At 39.8% G+C, this 15,799-nt stretch overlaps 1 protein-coding gene across 1 annotated transcript in view; it reads left to right on the top strand.

Annotated features, from left to right (window-relative positions):
• LOC124605201 (molybdenum cofactor biosynthesis protein 1-like) overlaps window positions 1–15,799 on the top strand; it is a 64,570-nt gene that overhangs the window by 35,415 nt on the left and 13,356 nt on the right. The window contains exons 5-6 of the mRNA XM_047136735.1: window positions 1,904–2,049; window positions 6,950–7,035. Of these exons, the coding sequence (XP_046992691.1) occupies window positions 1,904–2,049; window positions 6,950–7,035 (232 nt within the window). The remainder of the gene's footprint in view (window positions 1–1,903; window positions 2,050–6,949; window positions 7,036–15,799) is intronic.

Below are 15,799 nucleotides of genomic sequence, written 5' to 3'. Positions count from 1 at the left end.
AGGTAGATGCTGTGTTTCTTGACTTCTGCAAGGCATTCGATACAGTTCCCCACAATCGTTTAATGAACAATTTAAGAGCATATGGACTGTCAGACCAATTATGTGATTGGATTGAAGAGTTGCTAGATAACAGAATGCAGCATGTCATTCTCAATGGAGAGAAGTCTTCCGAAGTAAGAGTAATTTCAGGTGTACTGCAGGGGAGTGTCGTAGGACTGTTGCTATTCACAATATACATAAATGACATTGTGAATGAAATCGGAAGTTCACTGAGGCTTTTTGCAGATGATGCTGTGGTATATCAAGAGGTTGCAACAATGGTAAATTGTACTGAAATGCAGGATGATCTGCAGCGAATTGATGCATGGTTTAGGGAATGGCAATTGAATCTCAATGTAGACAAGTGTAATGTGCTGCGAATACATAGAAAGAAAGATCCCATATCATTTAGCTACAATATAACAGGTCAGCAATTGGAAGCAGTTAATTCCATAAATTATCTGGGAGTATGCATTAGGAGTGATTTAAAATGGAATGATCATATAAAGTTGATCGTCGGTAAATCAGATGCCAGACTGAGGTTCATTGGAAGAATCCTAAGGAAATGCAATCCGAAAACAAAGGAATTAGGTTACAGTACACTTGTTCGCCCACTGTTTGAATACTGCTCAGCAGTGTGGGATCCGTACCAGATAGGGTTGATAGAAGAGATAGAGAAGATCCAACAGAGAGCAGCATGCTTCGTTATAGGATCATTTAGTAATCATGAAAGCATTACGGAGATGTTAGATAAACTCCAGTGGAAGACTCTGCGGGAGAGACGCTCAGTAGCTCTGTACGGGCTTTTGTTGAAGTTTCGAGAACATACCTTCACCGAGGAGTCAAGCAGTATATTGCTCCCTCCTACGTATATCTCGCGAAGAGACGATGAGAATAAAATGAGAGAGATTAGAGCCTGCACATAGGCATACCAACAATCCTTCTTTCCACGAACAATACGAGACTGGAATAGAAGGGAGAACTAATAGAGGTACTCAAGGTAGCCTACACCGTCAGGTGGCTTGAGGAGTATGGATGTAGATGTAGATGTAGACCAAAAAATGTTTTTCTTGTAATGAAGACACTAAAGTGGGGGTCAGTCATGCTGTTATTGCTTTTAATGATGGCAACATTGGTAGCGTGAAAGTGCTACAACATATGGGAATTAATTCTGGAGCAAACTGCATCAGAGAATTTGAATGGATGGACAAGGTTTGCAATGGTAAAGCACTGTATGCAGCACAGTTGGCCACTACGGAGTCCAGAAAGAAGAAAACAAGAAAAAACTTAAAAAAGGTCAAGAGGATGATATGCAGTATGGTGCAGGGTGCTTCTGAGTGACTAAAAATAAAATGTTAAGCATATATTGAGTTACAGTCTATTAAAACTTTAAAAACTCTTCTTGAAAATTTAGATTTTCTCTTGCATTTTTCCCTAAATCTCAGAAACTACTTCGAGTAGCGAATTAAAATTTTCAGGGAGTAATAACATACGTATTCTGAGTCTTCTGAACTAAAAGAAGAACATAATATTATGCATAAATAAAATTATTTAGAATAACATACAAAAAAGTACACAAAATTTTAACTGTGTAATTAAAAAATTGCATTTCCAAAAGCAGTGGCTGAAATGCAATTATTGTAAGACTCAGAACATATAGTTTAATGTCCTGTAAAAGTTTCTTGTCAATGGCTACAGTTGTTCCTGAAATACGGGGAAGTTAAGTCACCAAATTTAACATTGTCAGGATAGGGCGTTCAAACTCCCCTTAATGCACATTTTCTCCTTCCTCCACTTGGTGAGCAACACATTTATAGTATTTACACAACAGCAGTAGCTATTTTCTTACAATTTCTTTTTGCAGGCATGCCATGTCCCGGGCTTCAAGGGACGTGTGGGATTTATTACCTCAATGAGTGAACACTTCTGTGGCACGTGCAACCGTTTACAGATAACAGCTGATGGCAATTTGGAGGTGTGTCTCTTTGGGTATTCAGAGATATCTCTCAGGTGAGTGATGAAACATAGAATAATCATGTCCAAGTGAAAATTCGTGCGAGGAAACCATAAAATTACTAGAAGACTGACAGAGTGATCAGTATTTTACCTTCAGGAGGTGAAATTCCAAAACTTCTTATAGACACATTCGTTCCTCTTGTCCTCACATTAGTCATGGAGTCCGAGTGACCTTTGAGACCTTCAGAAACTTATCCCTCTTTCCTCTCTCATGAAGGAACTGATAGTTCCAAATGCTGAGTATAGAATAATACTTTCAAACTGTTTGCCATGCACATTAGGTATGTGGTTGGTATATGGAAGAGATAAACTGCAGTTAAATCCAGCAGGTATGAAATGAGTAATCTTTTCTTGAAGTTTTCAGCTTGCACCCTCCTCCCTCCCAGACATACAAACCAGATACCTCTAGCTAAATAATTTGTGAGTATATATAATTTGCCTCTGTCAACATCATGTTACACTAACCTATTTGTGAGATTAAATTAAAGGAAAGTAATCAGAACTGGAAATTATGTAAAGACATTTTTGGCTATGTCCCTGTGTTGTATTAAAGTTAACACAGTATTTCTGTCCATGTGATGGTAACTATGATTCGCCAGCCACCGTTGCCGAGCGGTTCTAGGTGCTTCAGTCCAGAACTGCGCGACTGCTACGGTCGCAGGTTTGAATCCTGCCTTGGCTCAGATGTTAAGTCCCATAGTGCCCAGAGCCATTTGAACTGTGATTCATGATTATCAGAGTCTATATGTTCCAAATAAAAATTGGAACTTCATGTGTATAAATGTACAAATTATTAGACAATGGGACCAACAACTGACACTTTTAAATTGATGACTAGACTAAGACTTGGCGATAAGTTTGTTTCAGGACATGGTAAGGGGGGTGAGGGGTGGGAAGAATCAGCTCTCTCTTTGTGAGCATACCAGAAATCCTTTATCAACCGAAGGTAACATAAGATATAAAAATACAGGGTCAAACAATTAATTTAAGTATCTTAAATACCAAATGACTAATAAAATTGGAAGCTAAGAAAAGTAAGTTCATAGTAAGTAGGGTGAAACACAGGGGGCTGCAACATATTGCCATTGTTGTTTGACTTGTCTATCAAAGAAAAAAGAAATGGATCAAAACAAAATAAAAGTGAGAATGGAAATGTATCAGAAGCAAATAGGAATAAGCAAGGAACATATTCTTTAATTAAAAAAAAAAAAAAAAAAGACATGTGAGGCAGATGTTCCTACAATTTTATGTTCAAAGCACAGCAGCCTGTGAAAGCAAAATATTTATGACATTGAAAAAAGAAAATCAGTGAGTGAAAAGTGTGTGTAGGTGAATTGTGGTGAAAGACTGGATATTGGAACTTCTGTTATGCTGCCCAGTATTAGTTGACTTGGTAGTAAAGGAGCAAGTTTGCAAGGGCGGATAACTGTTTGGCTACGTAAAATAGAGTGGGAGTATGGAAAAGCTAGTCCAAGATAGGATGAAAAAGATAACAGCAACTTAAAAAATGAACCCCATGAACCCCATTCCCATCTAGTGAATGCAGTGGTTGACAATATCTTGTGACATTCACCTATAAGGCTCAAACAATAATTGCTAAATAAAAATACAAAATGTTGACAAGACTGTATCTAAGCTGTCACTCTCTTTTGAAACAAGGGTGTTTAAACCAACAAACACGCAGGAAAGCAGGGACAACTCACACACTAGAGAAGGATGGGCAGTATCATTGAAGGAGTGAGCATGAACCGTGTGGAATATGTGTGGTACAAGTAAAAAAAAAAAAAAAAAAAAAAAAAAAAAAAAAAAAAAAAAAAAAAGTAATGATAGTAAAATTCCAATCCCGGGAGCGGAAAGACTTACCTTAGGGGGAAAAAGGACAGGTATACACTCGCACACACGCACATATCCATCCACACATACAGACACAAGCAGATATATATATGTCTGCTTGTGTCTTTATGTGTGGATGGATATGTGCGTGTGTGCGAGTGTATACCTGTCCTTTTTTCCCCTTAAGGTAAGTCTTTCCACTCCCGGGATTGGAATGACTCCTTACCCTCTCCCTTAAAACCCACTTCCTTTCGTCTTCCCCTCTCCTTCCCTCTTTCCTGATGAGGCAACAGTTTGTTGCGAAAGCTTGAATTTTGTGTGTATGTTTGTGTTTGTTTGTGTGTCTATCGACCTGCCAGCGCTTTCGTTCGGTAAGTCACCTCATCTTTATTTTTATATATAGAAGTTTATTATTTTATTTACCGGTCTTGCAGTTTCCTTGATTTCTTGCAAAGTACAGTACAATGAAAACCTACCATATTGCATAACAAGTAGATGAGTATAAACTTCAGAATAGCATCATCGCCATTAAATGACCTATGTTTTCTTTACTAACAAGAGAAGGGACAGAAGCAATAAACACAAAAGCAGAACTGCTTTTGCTTGATTACAGCAGGGACAATAATTTTTAACATCTACATTTACAACAGATCATATTTACAAAATGTTTTCGAAATTTGCTCTGTTTGCTCAAATGAAAGTATTGCACTGCTCAATCATTCATTTACACTCAACCCCGACTGCTGCACATGCTGTGGGGTGTGTCATCTGGTTATGTCATATGTTCAGTGTTTCTCACCAATTTTTGGGGTATTTTGAAATGTACAAAAAGGAAAATAAAGAAAGTTATCACATTTTGCTGCACATTACCTGCGTCACAGAAAAATAATGTATACAAATCTTCTCAGATTTGCCACTGAATAACTTTGTCCAAGCCTCACAATATTTCACCAACACAACTGTTCGTCATCTTCAGGTAGTGGTGGGTCCTGTCATCACTGCTGCAAGATGTGGCTGGTGATATTCGCACAGCAGAATTGAAATTTGTCAGGCTAGAAGCAGGAGTACGAATGTGTGGACAGGCACTCCCAGTTGGATGTAAATGCCATTCATAGTAGCCTTCTGCTTATGTGTTGTGGGCAATGACTGCACTTCTGGACACTCGTGTGGTTAAGAGCTGAATTAACTCTCTGCAAGGTACTGCATCAGGTCATACATCGGAGGATCTGGTTTCTACTGTTTTAATTTCATGGCAGTCAGTGCTGGATTCTGGGCAGTGCTTAGTCAAAATTCCATATTCCTGTTGGTAAGATTGCCCACCGTATGGATACATGCCTCATTCTTAAAAACACAGTCCTAGAGTGATGATGCTGAGGATACAATTTCAGTCCTCTTGGGAAACGTGTGGTGCCCTGTATTCAGGCAGTGCTCTGCTACCATTAATTTACTGGGTGGCATTTTTGTCAGCGCTGTTGAACACAGTGTTCTTGCACAATGTGAGGTGTCTGCCCTATATAAGGTTTCCCATAATGGCATCAGATCTTATATATGATCTGTGTTTTCTAAGGTCAAGATTGTCTTTAACTGAACACAAACAATTCCTTAGTTTTGCTGGTAGACGAAAAACACACTTGATTCTGTTTCTCTTAGCGATTCTTTTAATTTTGAAAACATGCCACTGAAATATGGCAAGAAAGCCATTTGCAGTGCTTGTCTAAGTATCTTCATTTACATCCCTACACTGAACTTGCTTTGCTCAGAACACATTGCAAATCTGTTTACAAGAATAAACATTCTGCTGGAACACTGTTCTTAGGTGTTACAGTTCACCAGGCAGACTGTCGGTATCTGAAATCACGTGTGCTCTATGTGCCAGGGAGTGTAAGACACTACCACATTGTGCAGGGTGACGGCAACTTTTGGACCTCAAATATAACTCTGCGTGTATCAGTTTGCAGTAGAGACTAAGCCCCAGTGCTATGTCAGCTTTTCTTCTAACCGTGACATCCAGGAATGGTAAGCTGCTATCTTTTTGTACTTCCACAGTGAACTGAATATTCAGATGGAGCGAGTGCAAATGCTGCAGGGACATAGGTAGTGTCTGTATTATGTGGGCCACACCACAAATGTCTCTTCAGCATTCTGCCAGAAGGAGGAATGTTGGATATTTACTAAGGGAAATAGAGGATCTCCCATGGGAACACTGTCCACTTGATTAAAGTAGTTGGTGTTACATAAGAAATAGGATGAGGTATGCACATGTTTAAACAGCATCACAATTTCTTTCTCAAACTTGCTGCTAATAACCTCTAATGAGGGCTGCAGGGGCACTTTTGTAAGTAATGATATAACATTTGAGCTAACTAAAAGATCTGAAAGTTCTAGTTTAAGCATCTTCAGGTATTCTATGAAATCCTCTGAATTCTAAATATGATGGTCATAGTCATCCACATGATAAATTTCAAAGCTGTCACGTGGAAATTGCCAGTTGCATCTTGCAGCAGTGATGGTGGAAATCACCACCACCTGAAGATGCCAAAACGTTGTGTCACTGAAATATTGAGGGAGGGACTTGCATAATGTTATCTGGTGGGGAACCCAAAGTGTTTTTGCAACAGATCTATTAGGCAAGCCTGAAAAGTCACATATACTCCAAGCAGTAAGTACCTGTTATAAAATGGTCACATTAGTGAGCTTGGCAATTAATTAAGAGTTTATCAATAAATTTGGCTTCATTTTGCAAGAAATTGTGCTGTGTTCCAGTACTCCCTCTTCAACAAAACTAATGTCAGTTTCTGCTCCACCTCTTCAGCCCGAGATCCTATGTATACTCTTGAGCATTTGTGTAAGATACATGTTTATTTATAAAAATAAAAGTAACTTCTATCATGACTTTCCCATTCTTGTCCAGTGGGTTTGTTATCCTGCTGTTGCCTACTGCAGACTACAAGATTACTGTTGAAGATTTCTGCAAAGTTTTTCTTCCTTTTTAGTGTACCAACATTTCACTGTGTGGTAATTGCCTGGTACTGTTTAACGGGTGTTTTAACTGTTGTTTCAGAGATGCAATACGAAGCAAATGCAGTGAGGATGACTTGCTTGCCATGATTGGGGCAGCATTGAGAAGAAAGAAGAAACAACATGGAGGTAAGATACATTACAGCAAATGTAACTCTGTAGATAGAAAGAAAATTTCTGCTTAACAAGTCATAGCAAACATAAGAGCAAAATAGAATGAAAAGCAACAGTGATAGAACCTGTGTTTTTTGTGTAAACTTGGATTTAATTTTTTATTTAGTATTCATTCTGATTAATGCCCATTGGTCAACAGTATATTTCAGCCCTAGAATTTGGTTCTGCAAGGTCCACCAGATAACCATATATGGCTGTTGTAACTCCTTTATTGGACTTCAGAAGTTTTCCAGCAACAAATCTTTTTTTTTTTTTCTTTCTTTCTTTCTTTTTTTTTCTTTTTCAAAAAAAAGCTAAAATGCAGAAAACATCATAAAGCAAACACTCACAGAAAAGCATCAGTGTCCTTGAAACAATGGAAACTCCAGTAGGAATATCAACAATGTTGGAAAAGACAGATTACTACTTACTGATGAAGGCTGTGGCTGAAAGCTTTATGTAAGTGTCTTTTAATTCTTCCCATCTGCAGCCTAAGGTATCTTCTTTATGGTAAGTAACAGTCTGTCTTTTCCTTCATTATTCATTAGTGTTCTTTTTTTTTTATTGCTGTTTAGCAAGCATCGTGTGGTATATAAGGGATGTGAATAGCGTCAGATGTTGAATCATCACTCTGGAGGATATGAAGGTGCTGCATATTGGTGTGAGACAGCATTATCTGATGAGAGTTTGAAAGAAACCTCATTGTGGATGTCCATTTGGTCCCCTGGTTAAACCTTGCAACATCTGTATTTTTGGAGTATTTGGATCTGACAGTGGCCTGATGTTGGAAAGTAAGGGCTTACTCATCATCAATGTTCCAGTTGACTACATCAGACCACTACAAGGGAGCATCACTGTGTAGTGTACTGAGTACATTGTAACCTGTTCACGTCTGTGACTGCCATCTGAGAACAAGTACAGTAAACTCTCGTGCAGCTACACTTTTGGCTAGCTAGATTGACACTTGACAAGTTTCAATTTCCGTGCACCTGGAGCCAAGCATTTGCTGGTGTTTTTTGGCAATCTACTGCTAATCAGTGCACTGGTGCGTGTCAAAAGTCCAAGTATCGTCAATTCGTGCGTGTGTTGGTTGAAGCTCTAGTGCGTTTCTTATTCGTATTGCATGGTTTCATGCCACTGCCATCTATTGGAACTCCTTGGAAGTACAGTACATACAGTATTGTTCTATGGAGCGCAACGTAGGCCTGTCGAAACTGACAATTAGAGTGCGCCGCCTAACTCTTTCCACTTGTTGTCGGTACATCAAAGCTGAGTGTTTAACAGTGAACGTACAACACCCTGTTGTGTTGCCACGTGGGCTTGGGTAGAACAGAGGAAATGGCATAGATGTATCGAATGCTTTCATTTGATGGCTGCCACAGCCTGGTTTCAAAAATCAAAAGTTTGTCTAGTGCATCTCGAGTGTTGTCAAGTTGTGCATTTGTGTGTTTCTGATTTGAGGTTTTGTGCTCCCACTATGTGCCTTAAAGTGTCCAGAGATAAAAGGGGCCAAAAACCATAAAGGACTCAGTCGAGTGTCTGTAAAAAGAACACTGAACGTGACTACGGGCACGTAACATAAAATGAATGTGATCTTGTTGGAAAAAGAGCATCACACTTTGCAGAGAATTGATGCTGGTGAGCCACCCACAAAAGTTGCTGCAGAGTAGGAGTACAATTACTGATCGGAAGACAAATCGATCAGGAATTGAAAAATTTTTGTTCCAGCCAAGCATTGGGCAGCGCAGTGAAATCTTGAAAAACAATGAGAAAAGGTGCACATCCTCAGTTAGAAGAGGCATTATTTTTGTGGCACGAATAAATAAGAGCCAAAGGTGTGTCAGTTTCAGGTCCTCTAATTTGTCAAAATGAGCTAATGAGCTGATAGAAGGAAAGAAGCAAGAATTCCTCGGAAGTAATGGCTGGCAGGATCATTTCAAGAAGCAGCATGGCATCCATGAAATTGCCATCAGTGCCAAATCATTATCTGGGGATGAAGCTGCTATGCTGATTTTAAGAAGAAACTGCACACAATCATTGACAAAGGAGGTTATACTGACAATCAACTTTACAAATGTGATGAAACTGGGTTGAATTACAAAATGCTGCCAACGAAAACCCTTGCCTCTAAAGAAGAAGAAATGGCTTCCAGATACAAAAAAATCAAAGAAAGATTTACTGTCCTCGCTTGCAGTAATGCCACTGGCAATCATAAACTGTGTCTTACTTTAATTGGCAAATCCAAAACACCAAGAGCATTTAGACACCAACCAACCAGCTTTCCCACTGAGGTACACGAATCAGTCTTAAGGCATGTATGAACAGTGCCGTGCCATCTTCAGAGAGTGGTTCCAGGCAGAGTTTGTTTCAGCTGTAGTAAATTACATGGAAGGAAAAGGACTTCCTTGAAAAGCGCTACTTCTTGTGGACAATGCTCCTTCTCACCCAGGTGATCTGCAAGATGGGGATATCAAAGTTGTATTTCTTCCACAAAATGTCACATCTCTATGTCAACCGATGGACCAAGGTATTCTTGAGGCGATGGAAAAACATTACAGACACAAGATGCTGGAATACTTAATAGGTGTGATTGATGCTGCAGATGATTTTGTGGAAGCTCTTAAAAAAATTGATGTTTTAAGTGTCATTCATTGATTGCTGAAGCTTGGAATCTAATTCCTCCAGTTCCTCTTGTTAGGTCTTGGAAAAAACTCTTAGATCGTAAGGCAACCTAAGTGGTGGGAAGGAGGAGACAACACCGAAACTCAAGCTGACATAATTTTGGTGAATTTACTGGAGAAGCTGGTTGTAAAGACACACACTTCGAAGACATTGAAGAGTGGATGGAAAATGGCATTTTTTCATGTGACTGAGGATGAAATCGTCCAAATTGTGACCGATCATAAAGCGTTAGAAGACTATGTTTCTGATGATGAATCAGAGAAAAATATTCCTCACACATTCTGTTACGAAGTGATCCAAACTGCCCTGGAGTACATCAGCCAACAGGAGGAGACGATTTATCCTGAAATAGTTTGATTTCAACGTTGGAGATGTATTGTTGCAGCAATAGTTTCTCAAGCAAAAAAACAAAAGAAAAAGATGTTTGTGACTTCATTACCAAAAAATAAACTCTAATGAAGCATCCTAGAACTTCTGTGTCCATAACTTAAAAAGTTTTTTTTTTTTTTAATTTTCTTGAAAGTTCCTCTAGACAGACTTTTTGTTCCTTTGAGTAATCTCTAGATTTGTTTCATAATTTTGTTCAGTAGTTTATTTTTTATTCAAAAGAGTAGGTAATAAAATTAAAACTCCTGTTTTTTCCTGCTGCCAAATAAGGGAGATTTTTTCTGTAAGAATGCAAAATAAACGAGCTTTGTTATATAGCATTTAAAAACTTTGAGTTTTCAATCATAGTTTGGTGCCTTTTTAACATGTCAACACAATTTTTTCAGTAAAAAAGTGTAGGGTTATTTGCAACCACATCAGTACTGTTTTACATACCCTACGCACGTTTTACGATCGTATTTCGCAATATTGACGCAATTTGGAGTGTTCACATGTGAAAACAGGGGGACTTTGATTTATCTGGAATTTTCGTTATCGGAACTGACCACCGTCCTGATCATTTCGGATAAACAGGAGTTCACTGTAATAGTCTCCTTGCAACGTGCTGTGTCATACAGCTAGGAGCAGCCAGACTATGGAATTGCCGTCCTGCGCATAGGCTGCCATTAACACCCAAGCAAATGACTGCATGTGAAGTGGTGCCATGATCAAGAAGTACGGACTGCTAATGAATGGCGTCACATTATGTTCACTGATGAGTCCCAGTCCTGCACTGCTCCAAATGACTATCGTGGAGAAGTTTGACAGTGACCCGGGGAGATGGGGAGAGGTCCCATTCTTCCACATTTTGGGGGGGGGGGTGGGTCACAAAGGAGTCCCATGGTGTGGGGAGCCATTGGGTATGACTTCAGGTCACGGCTTGTAATGGCCGTGGGAACTCTGATGGTACAGCAGTGTGTAATAGTATTGTGGTACTATTTTTCAACAGGCCGGTGCTTGTCCACATGTAGTATGTGTCTCTTTAAATTGTCTGTGTGATGTTGATATACTCCTGTGGCCAGCAAAATCCCCATATCTGTCCCCGATATAACATTATGGGACCAACATGGACGTCAACTCCATCCCACTGCCTGTATCCATGATTGCAATGTCCAGTTACAACAGTTGTGGATCACCTTTCTCAGGAGGGTATGCAGCAGCTTTACGACATCCTCCCGCACTGTCCAGGCCAGACAGGGTGCATTGCTGTACTGATAAGTGGGCTCAAACTGATAAGTTCTGTGTAAATTTGACTCTGTTTTGTTATCACTGAAATAACATCACATACCCTCTAAATTAGCTATGTTTCAATTTGTTTTCTCCCCACATTCTGAGTGTCTCACTTTTTTTCAAGCAGTGTAATTTAAGACAGACATAAGAATATGAAAATGGGATGGCATATCACATTGCTATTCAACTACGCCCCTAAGAAAATTGTAAGATAATGGAGAAGAGCAGGTGCGCTATTACACTGACTAGAACGTAAACTTAAAGATAGAATTATATTGTGTAACCTATACCGATGACATAATACTAATTGACAAAGACATCACTGATATGCTAAAGCAATTTGAAATATTAAGGGAGCAAGCTAGGAAAATTGGACTACTAATTTCACCTGGAGAAAAAATTCTTGGCTGATACCAAAATGGCACTGGGTGAACTTATATAGGCAATGACATAGTATTCGGTGTTAAATAGTTTAAATAATTTGGTGAAAAAGACCACTGAACATCATAATGAAAAGAAGGCCATAGAATCCAGACTTCAGAAAGTACAAACTGTCTCTCAGTTAACTAAAAGTATTTTTCCTGGAACTCTAAAATCTAACATTGTACAACAGTGATCAAATTAGAATTTCTTTATGCATGAGAGAGACTCTTTGTCCAACACAAGACATGAAAACAGCAAACTGAATTAGAAGAATGTAAAATTGTAGTAAAAATCTTAGGTCCAAGAATAAAGGATGGGATACATCACACAGAACCCAGTGTGAAATCTCCAGGCAAATTCCTAAAAGCTCTTGTTACAATGTGTCTCCAAGGAATCCAACTTGTGGGACATACAGAAAGAATGTATCCAAACAGGCAGCTCATTGGATTCCCACATACTTGAAAAATAAGATCCTACTGATGAAAACAAACAGGAAGAGACCTTAAGAAATTGGAATCACCACATTTACAGTATTCTGATGTAGTGATGAGTCACACAGAGTGCAGTTTCGCAGTAGCTTGATCGATGCTTATAATTGTGTATGTAGTATATGCAAGTGTGTACAGCGTCTCTTCTGGTGTACTCACGATATGGTAATTTAGTGGCCGAGCAGTAAACCGGATCCCTACTCGGTTCCAGTGTGCTGTGCTAATTATTCTTCTTCACTTGACATTTATGCTTGGAGCTGCAAGAGAGGCCATTTTCCAGATAATGCCACAAAAACAACAAATTCTCAGATATCAGTTTAACTTACACGCTTCAACATCATAGACAACATTTCACATTAATATGTTGCAGAACACTAGATTAGTGTTAAAATTGCCAGAGTAAACATTGTTCTCCATGTGACAGATTGTCACCCGATGTCCAAAATCGATAAATTTTATATCTCTGCACAGAGAAGCAGCTGGTTGCTCATTGTCATCTGTGGTGCTAATCAATGGGTCGAGCTCGTTGCTGGCACAGCGCCACCTCAGAGTAAGTGGCCCCTCATCCCAGCAGGTGTCGATGTTTAAACACCCGTATAGCTCCCAAGACTTACTGCGTCTGTGGATAACTCCATCTCTGCACAGAACTTCCCACATTTCCCACACAGTGGGCCCTCGTGTCTCTTACACACAATAAATCTTCAAACTTATTTCATTGGCTAAGTTAAATTTCGAGTGTGATGTGCTATTTCGTAAAAAATAGCAAAAGGCAGACGTGGATGTTATTGTGACTCTTTCCTAAGGCAACATTTGTGTATTACACTTGTAGAAGTGCACTGCAACATAAAACAGTAGACCGTAAGTTCAAACAATGGAAACTCCAGGTTGGAATATCAGCAGTGTAGGAAAAGATAGAGTGCTAATTACCATAAAGATGGCACGTTAAAATGCAGACAGGCACAGTTAAGACACTTACACATAAGCTTTTGGCCACAACCTTCATCAGAAAAAGAAATAGAAATACACACCATTCATTCACACAAGCAAGCACACCTCACACACACATGACCGCCAACTCCGACAGCTCAGACCAGAATGCTAGTCTGTAAGTTTGCTACACAATAAAATAATTATTCTGAGCTACAAGAAAAATGGATTCAAAGAACTAAACAGCTTGAAGAAAAAAAAGGGAAGCTCCCTGAAGCAACGTAGTTTCACGAGTGTGCATACCAGTGGTAAATTATGAGAGTCGCAACTCTCTGAAATGGATACAAAGGCCACCAGATTGCATTAGCTTTGTTTGTGTCTCGGATTGTTACCAAGAATGGTAGGAGCTATAAGAGATGTGAAGAGTGTAAGATGTTGAGTGATCCCTGTGAAGGACACAGATGCCCTGTACTTCTGTGAGTCAGCATTATCAGCACGCAACAAAATTTGAAGGGGCCTAATTGGGTGTCTCCATTTGCCAGGCTGATTGAATTATGCAATATGCAGATTTGTGAGTCATTCAGATGTGGTAGTGGCCCCATGTTGGACTGCTTGGGAACGTAAGGGTGGTGTGCTTGTCAGCAAGCTTCCGGTTTACCGTGTCTGACGAGCCCATGGGAGAATTGCTGTAATGTACGCCGAGCACATAGTAACCCTTTCACACCTGCACCTGTCATGTGACCAGCAGTGAGACATTCTGCAAGACCCGCGATGACAGTTGTCAGTGAGTATGACAATGACATAGGGAGAGGGCGTGTGGGGCAGCATCGGATATGACTTCAGGTCACTCTGACAGCACAGCAGTATGTCATGGACATCCTACATCCTCATTTGCTACCTCCATGTCCAACGGAGTTACAAGAGACAGACCAGTGAAAACATATCCAGTTGTTGACTCACAAAACGGTTTTGAGCTGTGACGCATGTAGTCTTAAGTGAATCATTCATACAAAAAGAAAAGAAGAAGAAGCTAAAGTCAGAATGTGAAAAAATTGGAGAATGGAATAGATATTTGAAGACTTCACACTTGAAACTCCCAGTTTTCCTATTGTGAAAGTGCCTTTGTGACCGTATGCATTTCACTGACAATAAACTTTTTTTTTCCCCCTGGGTCTTGGCTCCATTTTTTTTCATCCACTTGAGTCAGAATACTTGCATTGTATTTGTGAGGTATTGTTTCAGTCTTGCAAGCTAATCTAAAATAGAAATCCCTTTTGCATCCTAGAAAACAATGACCACTCTTTCTCTCCGATTAAGTCACCTTGGCTATTTTTGTGCAACTGCTGTTTCATTTCATCCACGGGAACAGATTGGTGCATAGAATCAGTTGTGTGTCAGATTGTCCCAAATTGTTTTTCACATTAGGTTGTAGTCAGGCTTCAACAGACATGCCACTCACTTTCTGGTATGGCCACGGCATCAAATGTTTTGCACATCTTTTTAATTACTGATCTTGCAATATCACACTGTGTTCTTTCTCAGCATTTTCATATTTGATTGTAATTCTAGGAAGTTGTTCATGAGTCATCTTACAGAGACATATGCTACATATGAATTCAGCCACCCATTCCTTAACTGTTGACTATGAAGGAACTCCCCCCATGAACCATGGACCTTGCCATTGGTGGGGAGGCTTGCATGCCTCAGCGAGACAGATGGCCGTACCGTAGGTGCAACCACAACGGAGGGGTATCTGTTGAGAGGCCAGACAAACATGTGGTTCCTGAAGAGGGGCAGCAGCCTTTTCAGTAGTTGCAGGGGCAACAGTCTGGATGATTGACTGATCTGGCCTTGTAACATTAACCAAAACGGCCTTGCTGTGCTGGTACTGCGAACGGCTGAAAGCAAGGGGAAACTACAGCCGTAATTTTTCCCGAGTACATGCAGCTCTACAACTTGACTAGAAGAAGAGATCGGTTGGTAGGACATGTTTTGAGGCATCAAGGGATCACAAATTTAGCATTGGAGGGCAGCGTGGAGGGTAAAAATCGTAGAGGGAGACCAAGAGATGAATACACTAAGCAGATTCAGAAGGATGTAGGTTGCAGTAGGTACTGGGAGATGAAGAAGCTTGCACAGGATAGAGTAGCATGGAGAGCTGCATCAAACCAGTCTCAGGACTGAAGACCACAACAACAACAACATGAAGGAACTGACTCCTAATAAGTAAGATGATGCCTGTAGAAAAGTACAACAAAACAGTAATCTCAAAAAAGGACAGGATAGACAGTACATTCTGTAGGACATATTAAAAGTGATTGGTAAAAGAGACTTGGTGTGTTAAATGCAGCTTTTGGTTACATGATAATTGAATTGGATAGATAAACAATCTACTTGCTAAGTGGCGGCAGAACACACACATAAAAGAAGATTATAATTAGGCAAGCTTTCAGAGCCAGTAGCTCATTCTTCAGGCAGAAGGGTTGAAGTGGAAGGAAGAGGGGTGAAGGATAGGTCTAGGAAAAATTGTAGATTTTGAGAAAGTTACCCAGAACTGCAGATCA

This window comes from Schistocerca americana, chromosome 3, assembly GCF_021461395.2.
Source record: "Schistocerca americana isolate TAMUIC-IGC-003095 chromosome 3, iqSchAmer2.1, whole genome shotgun sequence".
Lineage (NCBI taxonomy): Eukaryota > Metazoa > Arthropoda > Insecta > Orthoptera > Acrididae > Schistocerca > Schistocerca americana.
The sequence above is the reverse complement of the archived record's forward strand: the minus strand, read 5'-3'. Positions and strand labels throughout refer to the sequence as shown.